The following is a 17528-nucleotide window of genomic DNA, read 5'->3' as shown; positions in this document are numbered from 1 at the left end:
TTCCACAGACTTAATACGTCTCCTCCTGCCTCAAAGTCACCGAAGCACAAACCAAGTTTATCTGTAATAGCTTCGTCATCCGCAGCAGAAAAATTGAAGACACTCTTGCTCGCAGAATTCTGTTTGTGAGAGCAGAAATTCGCGGTAAGTAAAACCAGCTTGTGATCAGAGATTCCATCATAAACACTGGCCTTAGTGTCATCTGGAAAGTTTCCAACAAATAGAAGATCTAGTACACTTTCAGTGCTTCGAGCTACTCTGGTAGCATCTTTAACAAGTTGAACGAGATTAAAGTTCAGCATCAATTCAAGCAACAAGTTACAGTTCGCTACGTCTGTTGAACCTGGGTGAAGAGTGTTCCAATCAATTGATGGTAGGTTGAAGTCCCCCGCTAATATAACTTTTTGATTAGGCTTGCACTTCTGCTGCATGTAAGACTGAATGTTTTCTAAAAACGACTCCGGCGAAGAAGGGGGCCGGTATACTACACCTACGAGAGCCGAGAGCCCACGAAAATCAATTTGACACCATACACTTTCATTGTCGATTATTTCGTCCATAGTTATGCAAGTGATTTCCTGTTTGACCACCAAAGCCTCCTTTGCAGCCTCGATCACGTCTAACCATTTTATGAGTTGGAGGAACTATTTCAGAATCTAGAATGTCTAGAATTTTTAAGGTGGGCTGGAATTAAATTTTTTTCCTGCAGCTTGCGAGAAAAATAAGCGCTCAATAGGAATGCCTCATCGTAATCGTATGCAGAAAACATCAACCCTGTGCATGACAAAACTGAAATGCGAAGAAGCCTAATGCAGAGAGCACTGTTTATAGAACAATTTGAGGAATTCGTGTCTGACAGAATGCAAATGCTATTCAATAATGCAGCTAAAAATGTCATACATGTTGCTATTTTTTAAGTGACTAAATTCTAGAATTTAGTACACCGAAACCACGATTTGACTACAAGGTATGCCACATGGCCCCCAGAAGTGGTCTAGTGATTAAAGTGCTTGACTGATGACCCAAGGTTGCAGGATTGAATCTTGGCCGTGGCAGCCACATTTCCATGGAGGCTAAAACGCTAGCGGCCCTTGAACATATATTCAGGTGCACGTTGAGGAACCCCCAAGTAGACAAAATTTCTGGAGCTTTCCACTACAATGTCCCTCATGATCATATTGTGATTTTGGGACAAAACTCCAACAATTATTAAGGTATGCTACAGGTGGAAACTCCAAATCAATTATGACCACCTGGGTTCTTAACGTGCATTCCATGCATGGTGCATAGGCACTTCGATATTTTCCGCCTTAGAAATGGGGCCACTGTGATCAAAGTCCCATAATTTCATGCGTGGCGGTGTAAAACTTTACTTGCTAAGCCACCACAGCGAACAACATTTTTTAAAGTTCTATTTGTTGAACTATTTATGAAATGGTTTTCAACAAACCCCCACAAATTTTGCAAGTCACTGAAAATGACTGTGTGACGATAGCTAAACCTATTGTGTTTAATAGCTATTGGCTGCAAGATCAGTGAAGTTATGATGGTGACATGAGACAAACGCATCACAGATCAAAAGTCTTGTAGTATATTGAAATGAGCACATATGACAGCTGTGAATATAAAAGATGTTTTAAGAAGTCTTTAGAAAAACCTTCAACAATCAGGAAACTGCAATATCTCCTAGCTGCTTCCATAATTACTCTTTCGCTATTGTTGGCAGACATCTTAAAAGGCCAAAAGATTATTTGCAACATTAAGAGAAATTAAGACAAGCAGCTTTTGAACTAGAGCATAGTTGGGTAAAAAGTGCTTTTGTGAAGAACCCCCTGCAACTTTGAAATTTGCAAAAAGTGGTCGCTGGCAATTTTCTCAGGGCAATGAAATTCAAGCAACTTCACCAATGAAACTAAAGGCGAAGTGCCAACATTACAATGCATTCTCTTGCCACTGTAACTGAAACAACTACACACGACTAAAATAAAGGGGTTGATCCATTTCAACAAGTATTAACACTTGCTGCAAGAAAAGACGTTAAATCTTGTAATCAAGGTGTCTGCCAACACCAGCTGACTGAGCCAGCTAAGATTGCTTGATTTATGGGCCATGCTGAAATGAAATGCTCATAGGCGAACTGGTATCTCACAGGATAAATATGAAGACATACATAACTCTGAACTGTGTCCTCGACAAAATATAAACAGATTTACATCCCCTGATTAAAATTCCCTTATCCTTTAGCGACTGTTTTATTTATACTACAGTTCACCAATTAGAAATCTGGATTGATTGATTGATTTATTAATTTATTGATTGATGTGTGGGCTTTAAGGTCTCAGAACCACATATAGTTATGAGAGACGCTGTAGTGGAGGGCTCCGAAAATTTCGACCATCTGGGGTTCTTTAACGTGCACCAGAATCTGAGCACACAGGCCTACAGCATTTTCTCCTCCATCGAAAATGTAGCCGCCGCAGCCAGGATTCGACCCTGGACCTGCGGGTCAGCAGCCGAGTACCTTAGCCAATAGACCACTGCAGCGGGGCCAGTACAGACATGAGTTCAGCAGGTTTGTGGATAGCATGGTGAACTTGGCCAGCAAGCCAAAAAGCACAACCCACAAGCTGTCCGCATCGGTGAACAGTGGCGCGGCGGGGCAGAAATCTCGGTTCTTTTTGTTACAAACAAGAAGTGAACTTTAAGAAGTGAACTTTAACACTTCTTTTTCGATTCTGGCTGCATCAGCACAACATATATTCATAAAGCTATTGATTACATTCATAGATATAAGACTATCAGTACCTTCACTTGTGCCCCATTTCATTGACGATAAAAGATTGATTGAAGATAACGATTGAAGATAAAAGAGCACTGTAATTGCTGAATGAGGAGTCAAGCCCTCATGAGGTAATTTGAGAGAAACAAAGTATTCCAATATCTGAGTTCGTTATGTTGAGGTTGAGTGTACATACCATATTCATGGAGCTAGCCTTGTTTTATCAAGGCTGCCTGCCACACCGATGCACGGAACAACAGACTCAGCATTCAGTAGCGCTCTCACGTACAATATGGCACTAGGGGTTGTGATGGTTGCTTTCGTTACTTCGTGATTTATGCAACAGGTGGCATGGTGGTGGCTCTGTAACTATCTGGCTCAGCATGCTCGTACAATAATTGCATTTGTTCTCTGCATCTTTGCATATCAGAGCATATCTTCATGTGACCGTGTACATGGCCTGTATTGCCCTGACATGGGAGGCTTCATTTCCAGGGTGCCCTTATGGACTCGTCACATGTGCAGGTGCAGCAAATAAAATACCAATGTTGTTTCTGGATGTCACTACATTACAATAATACATCTCACAGGACAGAAAAGTCTCTTTGTTGAGCGCAGTCATCGCTATGTTCAATCTACTTTCAATTGTATTACAAAGCATTTGTCCAGAAATTCAAGAACTTTCAAGGAAAGAAAACAATTCTGGGGCTTTCAAGAGACTTTTCAATTTCAAAAATTTTCAAGGGTTCCAATGACTGCATTTGTTGTCTTGAAACCATTAGTGCCACCACAAACTTCTTACAGGTTACATGAAAGCACGTTGGCTTTCCAACTATGCTCATTGTCGGAGCTAATTACACTCAAACCTCACTATAACAAAGTTTCATCTTATAAGAAGATAAGTTTGTTATATCGGAAAATTTGTTATAAAGGTTATTCTTAATGCTGTATCTATTACAAGACAATTTTTCATTTACATCATTAAACCAATATTTTGTTACATCCTTGTTCATTATATTGAGGTTTGAATGTAGCATATTGTACTACTTCACTGCATCACTTATATGGCACAACTACAGTGCAGTCGTACTGCATCATAAAGCATAGCACTTTGATAAGACCCAGAGAATTTTCAGGGAGCGAGATATGTTACCTTAGACAGGCAGACAGGCACACAGATTTTCTAGGGTAATTAGCTCTAGAATATTTACACATTAAAAGCACATCCTGCTTGTTAGACAAGATTATTGATAATACTTACAATGAAAAATATATGCTGGATTTATACTTAGGCAAAAAATATTCTTTTGAGTAAGCAGAGTCATTACAGAGTATGTAATATTGTATCATACCTACGAAAGAGTTGTTTAACAAACAGACAATATGTTCAAATAAACATTATCTATTCTGAACAGTTTACACTGACAGTGGTGGGAATGCCTTCCAGAATTTCGGAGCAGCCATAGGAGCAGGCAAAATCTGCTTTTGAAGCAGCAACCCCTGTGTTTGGAGTACACACAGTGTTTCCATGAGACACACACAAGAAAAGAAAATTTAGCTTCCTTTAGTTTAATGTCCCTCAATTTGAATAATCATTTATACAGAAGCAGTAAGGCCACAAAATAAGCACAAAAAATAACCAAAAGTAGGATTACTTACAAACGTGGTAACACAAGAGAGTCTAGAATATTGCACTAACAAGCTTGCTGCAGCATGAAGTTCATAGCAGTGCACGCACGCACACATTGAAGGTACATACATGCCGACAACCTGCCGGGAACGCAGCTAACTATGCACTAAACTCATAGTATGCATTAACCATCAAGCACCTAAGCATGCGCAAGGTTTCCTTTCGGGAGAAACAGGGGGGGGGTGAAGGTTTGTCACAGTGCCCCCTCCTCCCTATCATGTCTACTTTCACCCACCCCCCACATTACGTCAATGTACGGGGCTGGCTTATCGCCCTCTGTGCCGCCCCTCCCCCCTTCATGCGCACGTCTATGACCAAGAACCAGTTTGCAATTTTTTGTGTGTGCCATGTCTGCTAAAAAAGTAATAATACAGTGCCATAGCAAATCTTGCCAAAAGTGCCCACCATGAAGCCATTTCTTTCCTTTTCCCAACGTTTGGAAATAATTGGCATTCTCGCACGACAGTCCGATAGCACGTGGTGGCAACACAAAACAGCATTCCGAAACTACAGCGGAGTTTCGGAATGCTCTTCAAACAGCACCAGAAATAAGTACTTTTTTTTTTACAGCAACCTACTGCGAGCTTTCACTCAGAAATTTCCCTATTCCCCCTTAGTTACATAAAGCAAATGTTTGATACTTACATAACGTTTCAGGAACTTGGTCAAGTATGTGTTCCAGATGTCAAAAACATTGGGCCACTTAAACAATGCAACACCTTTTTCATAAGCCTGTAAAATTCATAAAATAGGATCTGTAAGGTATAGCACATGCTACAATTTTTTAGCAGTACTCAATCTTACCTTAAATGCTTCCTCAAAATAGTTGTTTTCTTCCAGAAACAGGCCATAATTGATGATAATCTGAGGTGTGGCAATCTTCAAATCAATTATCCGGTCATACACTGCCTTTGCAGACTTGGCATATGTAAAAAAATCAAATAGGGAAGGTTACACAATGCTTTGGACTGAGGATTATTATCGTTTTAGACTTGTATACAGCATTAGTCTCTGCAAAATACCTGCCTTATTCATAACAAATTATATTTAAGAAATCAACACATTGTAGAGCACTAACCATAATACAGGAATAAAGGCTACGGTAATACATAGTAATCAGCCAACACATTTGATCTTTTAAGTGAATATTTGAGATTTTCCTATATTCAAAGAAATATTAGGTCATTCAGGATTTTAAAATGTGAATTCTGGCAAGAATAAGTTTCGATACATTCAATTCAAATAATTAACAAAATGAACAGCATATACTGCTGCCAGCAGTTCATTTTTCATTATGGGTATGTGACAGTGCGAACGACGAGGAAAGAGAGCGTGCAGGCAGATCAGTACCATGATCAAAAATTGGAAGGAACAGATTTCATGAGCCCTACACCTTGAAAGTGGCGTAATGTGCGTGGTTCTTTAAGCTACTTGGTTCATGTTGACAAGCCAGTGAGAACGAAATTATTTTCATTCCACCAAAAAAAGTAAAGTTGCTTTCATTTTGCATTTTTATGCTACAATACCCAGTAAAATATTGGCAATATGTATTTCTGGGTGTTTAAATAAATATTCATATCATCAAAACACATACAAAATCAAGGAAAAAATTATTTACTTGTACAGCCGAGTCCACTTATAACGATACCGTTTGTAACAATGTACCAGATATAACAATAGACAATGAAGGCACCGTCCTTCTCTGTGCATCTATGGTAAAATAAACCGCTCATTACGATGCTCCAATGCTGAAATATCGGATATAGCCAGTGAATCTCGCTACAGCTCACACCGAATATGGCTCTCTGTTACAATGTCAGGCATGGCTATGTGCCTTGTACCCCATTAGCACACTCAGAAAACAGCTCTCCATGACAATGTTATGCGCCGCTATATGCCTTGTATCACATCAGCACCCTCAAAAAATCAGTCGACTGTGCCTCTTCCAAGCAAGCAAGAGCTTTTCGTCCGAACTTCCTAGCGATGCTAGGAGAGGCCTGCAAAGCGTCCACCGATGAATAGCTGGCTAGTGGTCAGTGCTTAACGAAGATGCATCATGTCAGGGCCATTCACTTCATGCAGATGACGTTGCGGAAACGTCCAGGCACCTCAGTCATGAGGTGATCATTGCGCATAAATGTGTTGAGAACAGCGGCGACTCCGAAGATGAGGATTGAGCAGCCTACCCAGCTACTCTCATCGCAGAAGACCCAGCGCATGATAGAGTCTTGTTTTCGTGAAGGACCTCCCACTCAACTACGTGGAGCAGCTAGATACTCTTGAGAAAGATGTGTTCAAGCTTCGCGTGTAGCAATAAAAGCTGGCAGAGTATGGCTTTTCTACAAACAAGTACGTGGCTGCACTATCTTACCCACGTGCAAATAAAATGTTTTTTTACCTTTCTTTTGTCTTTCTTTTCTCAATCTGCTTATAACAATTATCAGTTACAGTCGAACCCCTTTGTATGAGGCATGTTTCGGCCAGAAATTCGTGTCTTTTATATGCAATGTCTCTTATAAGCAGGGTACCATGAATTCGTTTTACTGTAGGCACACTGGTGTCTATTATACCCATTTGTCACTTATAAAGGGGTTCGACTTTATAATGACGAGATTTCATTGGCACGGGGTATCATTATAAGTGGATTGCACTGTAGCTGGAAGAATTTCTACATCCATACTCTCTCACAGGTGCAAATAAAGTGCTTTCTCTGTCTTTCTACATGTTTGTGGTCTGTGCCTGCCAGCGCGAGGCATAAGATGATATGACATCTTACTGCCCACACATGTACGACAGATACAAATAGCCATGCTTCCACTGTACTTCGATGCACGTACTGTTTATCATGCCTTGTGATATGAATCTGTAAACACACAAATGAGAGCTAGTGCTCATTAGCTAGCATATGTCTGGTACAAGCCAACTTAAGGCAATGCTTAGTGTTACCTTCTATTTCAATGGCAAAACAGTGACACGATTCAGTATGCCTGCCTAAATATTTGCTAATGATTGCTAATACATTAAAACCTCGTTGACTGTGAAAAATCTTCGAGTCAAGCGGGTTTTCGCATTAACAGAACATACAAAAAGTGGAATGCAAGGCTCCAAGGGTTATAATTTCCAGCCATACTTAGTCCCAATTTTGCCGCAAAAACGGTGGAACGGCGGGCTTCGCTGCTGCCACAAAAATGAGGAAAAAAAAAAAAGAAAATGCACCCTGATAAACTAAAATGTGTGCCTGCAAAAAACAAGACATCTTCACTGCAACACAGCACTAGTGACACGCAGGCAGAATTTTGCCTGCTCTCGCCCTGCACCAGCACGTCATGACGCGACCATTAGGCCATTTTTTCTGGTAGATTAAAGAATTTATTAATGGCCAGTGTGATGAAATTCGTGATGTGCTGTGGGTGGAAAGCATGATCATTAAAGCTTTCGACTTAGTTTTCAAAGTAGGCATTGCAGGCAACAGCTCCGCCAGCAGTGTAAGTGCACGAACTGTCGGAGCAACCGGCGATCAGAGGTTTGCATACATTGCGAATTTTGCCAAACTGTCCTTCATTAATTTCTTTTTATTCCCAGAAAGAATGGGTAAATAATGACGCGCTGATGTTGCAAGAAGCATGCAATATGCTGCCTAGGTGTGGCTGCTGTGTCGCAGTGAGCCATTTCATGTTTTTCACAAGGCCCATTTTAGCTGACCAGGAGACCCTCCTATTTTTTGGCACGGGTAGCAAGGCTAGTGTGCTTAAGCTTTAAGCTGCCAATCATTAGTATCACTAGGTTGCATCGCCTTGCGGCTCTTAAAGGCTGTTGTTTCCGTAGACTTGCGGCAAAATTGGTATCGGGAATCAGCACATGATGTCCTAGGTTTTCAAATAAACTGAACTGGTGCTGCCGGCCTCTTGTAGATATCCGTTCAGACTTACATGCAAAACACAGGACCACAGAAATATTCCAAATTAAGTAGGATTTTGAAATAACTGAGTTCATTTATTGAGGTTTTGAGAACCCGGTTTAGAAGCCAAGAATGCATTTCTGATAAGTCAATTATGACTCTTTGATCAATGTTGCAGGTACTTGTCTTTTTGCCTGAGCGGTGAAATTTGCGGACCAATTGAGCATTTGACGAGATGTTTCTCTTGCAATATTTTCTATGCTGTTTTTCACCATAAATAAATAGATAAACACACACACACACACACACACACACACACACACACACACACACACACACACACACACACACACACACACACACACACACACACACACACACACACACACACACACACACACACACACACACACACACACACACACACACACACACACCTGCTGTTAAAGCTTTAGTCTTCCCTATGTTTACAAACAGACCTACGTTTTGGCTTTCTATTTTTACCACCAAAATGAGTTTTTTTAAGACTCTTATATAAGAAAATTAAAGAAGTAGGCAGTGCCAGAAGAATTATGAGCAATATACTGTATTACAAGGTATTAGTCACCGTATATACAAGCCTTGACCTCTTAGATAAGTTTGTACATAAAAACCTACCTTAAATGTCCCAAAACTTTCCTCCAAGTCTGCATACAGGGACCACACTTTAAGAGATTTATACACACGAAATTGAACTGGCTCACTCTGGAAAAAGACAACAGGCCACAATCACAGTTAGCAAGACAAAAGTTTGTTCACAAATTCAAATATCAAGAATGTGGTTGAACACCAATGAAGCAGCTTATGATAAGCTATGGAAACTATGAACAAAATTACAGAAAAACTTTTTACAGGGCAAAACACTAACATGACTCAATATGCCTAGCTAAATGTTTGCTAATGGTTGTTGATACAGCAAGTCTTCCACTGCTCATTTTCTTTCTTGCCATTGTGATTCTGACCACTAAAAACCATGCTTTCAAGCTTCAGAACTCTCACAATTAGTTTATGATATGGTACACAGTCACTCATTGCCCATTATACAGCATGTCTATCGTTTTATGCAAGTGTCTACTTGTTATGTTGATTTTTAAGACAAGCCTTTCCACCCATATAGGTAGGTGCAGCAGCTGGGCTGACATTAGGGCACGGACTGTTTCCACAGGAAACTTTGCTTTACACTTCTGCTCATGTACACGCTTAGAAATGTACACGCTTAGAAAATACACGCTTAGAAAACTGCGCAGGGTGCACATATATTTTTTCCATGGTTGTGCATCCCTCTTGGCAATCACTAACACTTCATTTAGCATGTCTTTCAACTATGGTGAATTCGTAGCATGCATTGCTTTTTTTTCCTTCTTTTTTGGACACTTAGTTAAGAGAAAAAAAGAGGCTGTTCTCGCTGGAGGAGACAATTTCTCACGACCTGACCATTTCCCAATGCATGAGTACATAAGAGTAGACTTAAGTAGTACTACTGAATTAAATGGCATAAAGAAAGCAGATACACCAAAAGTTACAATAAAGAAAGCAGACACACCAAAAGTTACAACTTTGTTGATTCACACTCAGTATGGTCATAAATTGTGTTATCAAATGAAATAAACAAATGAAGGAAAATGAACACCAAGTATTGCAAGCATTGTGCATGTTTATTTTCCTAGTTCTTATGTTTCACTCAATAGCACTACCTAAGACAACGCTTAGAGCAAATCAACAACTCAAATTTTCTGTTCCATAGAGCATACATGCATAGGTGAGCGGAACCTCCTGTCCTCAGCGACATTCTAGCACCATTTACATTGCTTTTGCATTTTGTGCTGCCTGAGACACAGCCCTCATAAAGTGATGAACATCATTGCAAGTCAAGTGTATATAACGATAGATTCTTTCATTCGGTTTCGCATCATGTGGAATCCTCTTCAATGGCCAAGTGACTGCTAACAGCTATGGCTGACATTGCCCAATGACTCACTGTGGTAAACTAAAGCCTACTGTGCTCAACATTTGTAAAGTGGCAGGGAGACAACACACACGAAAACCAGAATACCACGAGCATTGAGGCCATACTGTATGCCTAGAGAGAACTGCAGTCCCTGTCTATCCAGTCCCTGTCTATCATAATACTATAAAGGGGCCCTATAACAGTGTGAAAACCTCCCTTTTTTTAAATGTGCAAACTATGTAGACTGCAGGATGGACAAACAAATACACAAAGAATGGTACCAATAGTAGCACACAGTCCAAAGTTATTCAGCATAAAAAACTTTGAATTGAAGAAAAAAATTATCGTATTTGCCCAATATTAATGCACACTTTCTTTCGGGAAGAACAGACCTTAAGCACATGTGCATTAGAATCAGATACAGACATTTGATTGATATGTGGGGTTTAACGTCTCAAAACCACTATATGATTATGAGAGACGCCGTAGTGGAGGGCTCCGGAAATTTCGACCACCTGGGGTTTCTTAACGTGCACCCAAATCTGAGCACACAGGCCTACAACATTTCCGCCTCCATCGGAAATGCAGCCGCCACAGCCGGGATTCGAACCCGCAACCTGCGGGTCAGCAGCCGAGTACCTTAGCCACTAGACCACCGCGGCGGGGCAGATACAGACATTTAAACTGCCCAACAGCTGTCTTTTTTTGAGGGAGAAGGGAGGGTTATGCAAGTCAGGTGCATGTTAGAATTGGGTAAATATGCTAGTGTAAACTTGAATTTTGTGAAGTCATATGCCCTCATTTCTTTCACCCACTACATAGCATCATCCTGCCAACAGCAGAGCTCGAAGTGCCAAAGTAGAAGTTAGTTCTCTATGGTTTCTGCTCCCTCGACTGAACGGATCATACCACTACCATAGTAATAATGAGGCACCGCGCACCATAAAAAAAGGTGAAACAAACCAATGAGCGATGTGGAAAACATTTCTTGAATAACGCTTACAAGTGGAAAGTACGTACAATATGGGGCTGCTCACAAGAGTACAGCGGTATGAAAAAAAGCTTTTATTTAAAGCAAGCATCATGTGCGCACTTCTGGATGCTCAGAGGCCACAGGCTAAAAAGCAGCCAGCTGCAAGCTTTTTTTTCGTAGCTGCAAAGCTTTCTTTTTTTAAACAACAGTATCTGTTTAACGTAAAAAAATATTGCAAACAAAAGTAAAGTTCTTATTTGCAGCTTTTGTTTCTAATTAATTATGAGTTACTAGACATGGTGATGTCACCTCCACCAGAAATGCCTCTGGTGAGCGCCACTAGCTAATGCAGTCAGCAGCAATGGACTTACATCTTTGCCCCATTCAAATACAAAATATTTTAATATCTTACAGTTGGAGCAGCCTTTGCAAAAGGCATCTCCAACTATTACTCCGCATTATATGCAAATAAAAAACTGGGACGTCGAAAGTGTTGCAGCACTTGTATAAGTTAGCACCCTTCTTTTTTCTTGATAAGAAATGCACAAAAAGCTTGTTGCCAGTGATATTCTGGGGCATAACCAGCATGCATTTCTACAATTCATACTGTCACAGGGGTGATAGTATGAATGAAATAAATATACATGGAGAGTCAGAGGCAGCTGCAGCCAAGATCGAGGAACAACAGCAACAACAACACAAGCGCAATCGCATTCACCGTCTTCATCGTCTACCTGATGCTCTCTTGTTTCCGATGTAGTGTAACATATAACCCCCTGCCACTGGTAGCGTCATTTCAGCGCCTAAAGGAGAGTAGGATCACATGCGAAGATATATGGTTTGAGGCGGGACATGTGGACGACGTCAGTGGCGGGTGCGGACGACGACGACTGACTGTCCAACAGAGCGATCTCATATGTGACCTCACTAAGCCGACGTATAACCTTGTAAGGCCCCCGAGTAGCGAGATAGGAACTTCGAAGACAGGCCAATGTGGCGGCATGGTGTTCAGAGGAGGACCAATGAGCCTGGAGAGTAAAAAACTACTCTGTGATGGCCATCATAGCGAGCCTTCTGAGAGAGCTGCGAGCCAAAAAGACGTTCCCGTGTGATTTGGCGGGCCACTTCAGCCCGAACAGTGGCGTTCTGGGCATACTCTGTAACCATTTGCGTAGTTGATGGGAGAAGAGTCTCGAAGGGTAACGCTGGATGGCAGCCCAACAATAAATAGAAGGGGGAGAAGCCAGCGGTGTCGTGGTGTGACGAACTGTATGCGAATGTCACATAAGGCAAAGTACTATCCCAATCAAGGTGATCTTTGTAAAAGTACATGAAGAGCATTGTTGTCAAGGTGCGATTTAGGCGCGGGTAATACCATTTCTTTGCCGGTGATAGGCCGTAGTGAGCTTGTGACCCGTTGAACACGAGCTCACTTACAACTTAGAATGTCACTTACGACTTTATGAGCGACCACAATCAGTCAGCAGCTGTTGAGGAGCGCCATGGTTAAGAATAACGTCATGAAGCAAGAAGTCCGCGACGTCAGTGGCTACGGCTATCCACTTGTTTCCAGTCAGAGAAGTAGAAAATGGTCCAACGAGATCGAGACTAACGGGGTAGAAGAAGATGGTGGGGATGTCTACTGGTTGTAGTGGACCAGCTGGTGGCAAGGTGGAATGTTTGGAGCGCTGGCGGGACTGACAAGCAGGAACGCTTTGGCGCACAGAACTATAAAGCCCTAACCAGAAGGCCTGCACACGATCGTACGTGCGCGTGACCCCGAGATGTCCAGCGGTTGGGGCGTCATGAAGCTGTTCAAGAACAGCGGAACAGAGTGCTGTAGGAACTACGAGTAGTAGCTCTGGAACCTTGGCACTGGTGTTGCGTCGGTAAAGAATGCCATCACGTAGAACGAACAAGTGTAGCGACGGATCTACGTGGGGCAATGTAGACGGTGCATGATAGACTGCAAGTGGACATCGCTGAGCTGTTCCTTGCGGTGAAAGCAGACATGGCGAAGACACGAGGGTCAGAATCATGTGCTGTAAGGTCAGGTGGGTCCACGAAATGACGGGATAGACAGTTGGCATCCTGGTGCATTCGGCCAGATTTGTATGCCACGTCAAAGCTGTATTCTTGGAGTTTCAAGGCCCACTGACCAAGTCGTCGAGTTGGATCTTTAAGGAACGACAGCCAGCACAGGGTATGGCGATCAGTTATTACCGAAAAGGTGCAGCCAAACAAGTATGGTCGAAATTTTCCGACTACCCAGACTAGTGCGAGGCACTCACGCTCTGTGATAGGAAACTCGCTTTCCGAAAAAGAAAGGAGGTGACTGACATAAACAATGACGCGATCCTGTCCTCGTTGCCGCTGGGTGAGAACAGCACCGATTCCGTGTCCACTGGCATCGGTACGAACCTCAGTATGGGCTGACGGGTCGAAATGGGCCAAGATGGGTGGGGAAGTAAGTAATGTTGTAAGGGTGCTGAAGGCAGTTGCTTGGTCAGTACTCCAATAAAAAGGCATGTCCTTATTCACTAGTTCCTTAAGTGGTCGAGCAATGTCAGCGAAATTCTTCACAAAACGTCGTAAGTAAGAACACAGGCCGATAAAACTCCGTACATTTTTCGTGGAACGTGGTACGGGGAAATCTTTGACAACCCGAATTTTGTCAAATCAGGTTGCACGCCTCGAGCACTGACAAAGTGGCCCAGCACAGTGATTTCCCGATGGCCAAAATGACATTTGGAAGAGTTGAGCTGAAGTCCTGCTGTCCAGAAAACCTCAAGAACAGCCAACAGACGGCTAAGATGGTTTTCAAATGTGGTTAAAAATACGATGACGTCATCGAGATAGCACCGGCGTGTGGACCATTTGTATCCACGCAGGAGAAATTCCATGATCCTTTCAAATGTAGCTACGCCATTACACAATCTGAATGGCATAACCTTGAACTGGAAAAGTCCATCAAGTGTAATGAATGCGGTTCTCTCACGGTCTCGAGGATCGACAAAAATCTGCCAGCATCCTGATCGTAATTCGATAGATAAAAAGTAGGGAGACCCATGTAGGCAGTCGAGAGCATCGTCAATCCGCGGCAGTGGATACACGTCCTTAAGTGTCACTTTGTTTAAGTGGCGGTAGTCTACGCAGAAGCGCCAGCTGCCATCCTTATTCTTAGAGAAGACACGGGTCTTAAAAGGCCGAAAATCGCGAAAAAACCGTCTTTTTGAAGTTGACATTTTCAGAATCTGCAACAATTTTCGCACTTATCTGAGAAGTTTCAAGCTTCTCGCATCATTATTTCTGGCACAAAATGAATTTATAACACCCCTGTGAGATGAATCTGAGCACAAATAGACGCTAAAGTCGCGCTTTTTCCACGCCGAACCATTGCCGTTACACACGATCTTGGTCTCGTTTGGAAGGGTCGTTCTTCATCTTCAATTTCTCGCCACCAGTGGCTCGCCTTGCTCATAGCTTTTTCAACAAAAACGCGTAATCGAGAAGCACCACCGCGTGATTCTATTGGCTGCTTGGGGCACGTGACAAAACCTAGGCACCCGATTGGCCAAGTGGCATTTCCGGCGTCTGCTTCTTCATCGAGACGCGCACAGACATGTGCCATATTGTCATGCTGCTGTCGACTGCCTGCCGCAGTAAAGAAGTTCCTCGCCACACTAATTTGTGAGGCAATCGTTCATGCAATGTGAACTTCAGAAAGAGCCCCGCTATCACTCAAGACAGAGAGGATAGCAAACTCGCGGCGTTCAACCGCGGTCGCCGAGTCACCGGTGTAGGCATAACTCCCGTACGAGCCCGTTGGTTGTCCACAACATCGCTGAAAGCGGCAGTGTTTCGGAGCTTCAACAGTCTACAGCAAGTCAAAAAGCAGATGTGAAGCTACGAGAGGTAGCAACCTTTGCAAGGATGCAACGGAAGTGCAGTCTTATCACTAAACGCGCCGATGCCGCGGGTCCCCCCCCGTCTGACGTGGACTGCGTGACGGGTCGTCAGAGTGGAGTTTGCCGTGCGTCGGCAAACAACAGAAAATCAATCCGTTTACGGTGAACGTGCTTGCCACCCGCGCAATGAAGACTACTGGCAACAGGTAGAGTGCTTGTAATGATGTGTCCTCAACGATGAACATATTGCGCCACGGCCTTTACTCGAAAATGTGGCAATCTTACGTGAAAAGGAAACTACCACCTCACTGCTCTTGGAGCCTTGAAATTGATGTGCGAGTGCATGAGTTCGGTCTGCGACATCAACAACTCAATCTGGACAAACCAGAAAACCGCTTTATTATACGACGGATCGTGGATTACGCGCTCACATTTGTCGCACATAGGCGTCACCGAACTGGTAAGCGGCCTAGTTGGCAGACGAGCCCAAGGCAACCGCATCAGCTCGCAACTGTGCCTCTGCGGAAAACATGCAGCGTGCATTGAAAAAAATGCCATTTAAGTGACGCAAAACAGAAGGACTACATGCGTGGTGCCTACTGAGAAAGCTGAATTTGCAAATCATTGTAAATAAACAGCTTTTCTATGCTACTGTCTGCCCAAAATGAACTTGTGTTTTTGCATGATTTCTCAGGATTCAAATTTTGCTGCAGTTACAAACTTGTCTAAAAGATATCTCTGCCTCCAGAGCAGCTAGGACTGTCATTTTTGTTGTGACATGTAGCTGTATCTGTTGTTGACACAATGGTAAGTGTGAATTTTTTATTGAGCTTCTTCAAAAAATATAATTTTTGCCAAAAATCGAAGCATAAAGTGGGTGTGTCTGCAACACTGAAATGCAAAGTGCGACAAACCTTGCTAAAATTATCAAATAAAAAAAGCACTCCTACCGTTGTGTAGCTTATGTTCATTAGCACACAGGCATGTGCCAATAGTAGCTCTGCAATACAAATTTCCTGTCTCATTATACTGGCAAATAATAGGTAATTAATTTTAGGATATCTCGAAAACTAATTGGTTTAGAGGAACAGTTACTACATTTTTAAAAACAGCATCAAGAACTCAATCACACTGTGAATTTTCTATATAAACGCATGAAAACATCTGACATTTCGTCTCAAGTACAGTGTCCCCCCTTAAGGGGGGACACTGTACTTGAGATTTTTTTTTTTTCAATTTTTTGTGCTCGATCTTAACCAAACTTCACTACCTAAGCTAGTTTTTCATGCTGATTTCAAATCTCTAATTTGTTTCTTAATATTCCAAGTGGTTTAGAAAATATGAAGGTCTGAATCTTAGTTAATTGCGTACTTCTTACGGGACTTCTTGGCAATTTATTCTTGCTAAATCCATAAAGTGAATGCATAATCCCAATGCTGGAGACTTGCTGTAGGGGGTGATGCTATTTTTATCCATATGAAGGCATTTAATAAGCAAGAAAACCGCCGAACACTTATGGTCACTAGATTACAATAAATTTCTCTCACTAAAATCTTCAATGATAATTTTTGGAATGATGCTAGAGAAATAGAAATAGCATCACCTTCTAGATCATGTCAAGACGAATAAAATGATATCAACTTTGTCGCATTCACTCAACTTTAACATAGGAAAAACCCCCGTAAGGCTGAGTGCAATGTGAAAAAACATCGAACTGAGAAAAAGAAACGCGTTTAAAGTTTCTAGCAACTTTAACTTTTGCTAAAGTGAAGCTACAGCGATATTAATGACATCATTCTGTAGCTCTATATTATAGGATAAATGGCCATGCTAAATTTCACTGTACCCACCCAGAATACTGCTCACAGCTTGTTCTAGAACTATAAAATAGTCATTGACTCAGCATGAGAATTATTATTTTTTTACGTTGTGGTCGTTCCAGTGCCTTGCAAGTGAAAGGAACACAAAAAAATCATGTAATAATGTTGTCCTTTCACAGACAAAACAGATTTACACAATGTTTAGGCCTAAAACCAAGAATATTTATTTTTGCAAAATTCTCACTATTTGCCATCATGACTGTTTACAGCAGACCAGGGCTGTAAGCAGAGTCCCCTGCTGGCTTGTGACGCTTTGAAAGTCTTTCCTTTATTGAACTACTGTCGAGATGCTCTCTTTGCGATTTTGGCAGCCTGCCTTTGGCCTTCTCAAGGCTGCGACGCACCAAGTTATTGCCAGCGCTGTAGCCCAGCTTCTCGGCAATTTCCACGTTGCTCTTGGTTGTGCCTTGGTT

The 17528-nt window shown here is 42.1% G+C and overlaps 1 protein-coding gene across 1 annotated transcript in view; it reads right to left on the bottom strand.

The window, feature by feature from the left end:
* Window positions 1–17528, bottom strand: part of fand (Pre-mRNA-splicing factor SYF1 fand) — a 106789-nt gene that overhangs the window by 35550 nt on the left and 53711 nt on the right. Inside the window, exons 14-16 of the mRNA XM_075878532.1 lie at window positions 9025–9111; window positions 5274–5387; window positions 5115–5201 (exon numbers count right to left, since the gene is read on the bottom strand). Of these exons, the coding sequence (XP_075734647.1) occupies window positions 5115–5201; window positions 5274–5387; window positions 9025–9111 (288 nt within the window). The remainder of the gene's footprint in view (window positions 1–5114; window positions 5202–5273; window positions 5388–9024; window positions 9112–17528) is intronic.

Source organism: Rhipicephalus microplus, chromosome X, assembly GCF_043290135.1.
Source record: "Rhipicephalus microplus isolate Deutch F79 chromosome X, USDA_Rmic, whole genome shotgun sequence".
In the NCBI taxonomy this organism is placed as follows: Eukaryota; Metazoa; Arthropoda; class Arachnida; order Ixodida; family Ixodidae; genus Rhipicephalus; species Rhipicephalus microplus.
Note: the sequence above shows the minus strand (reverse complement) of the source record. Positions and strands in the feature narration are given on the sequence as shown.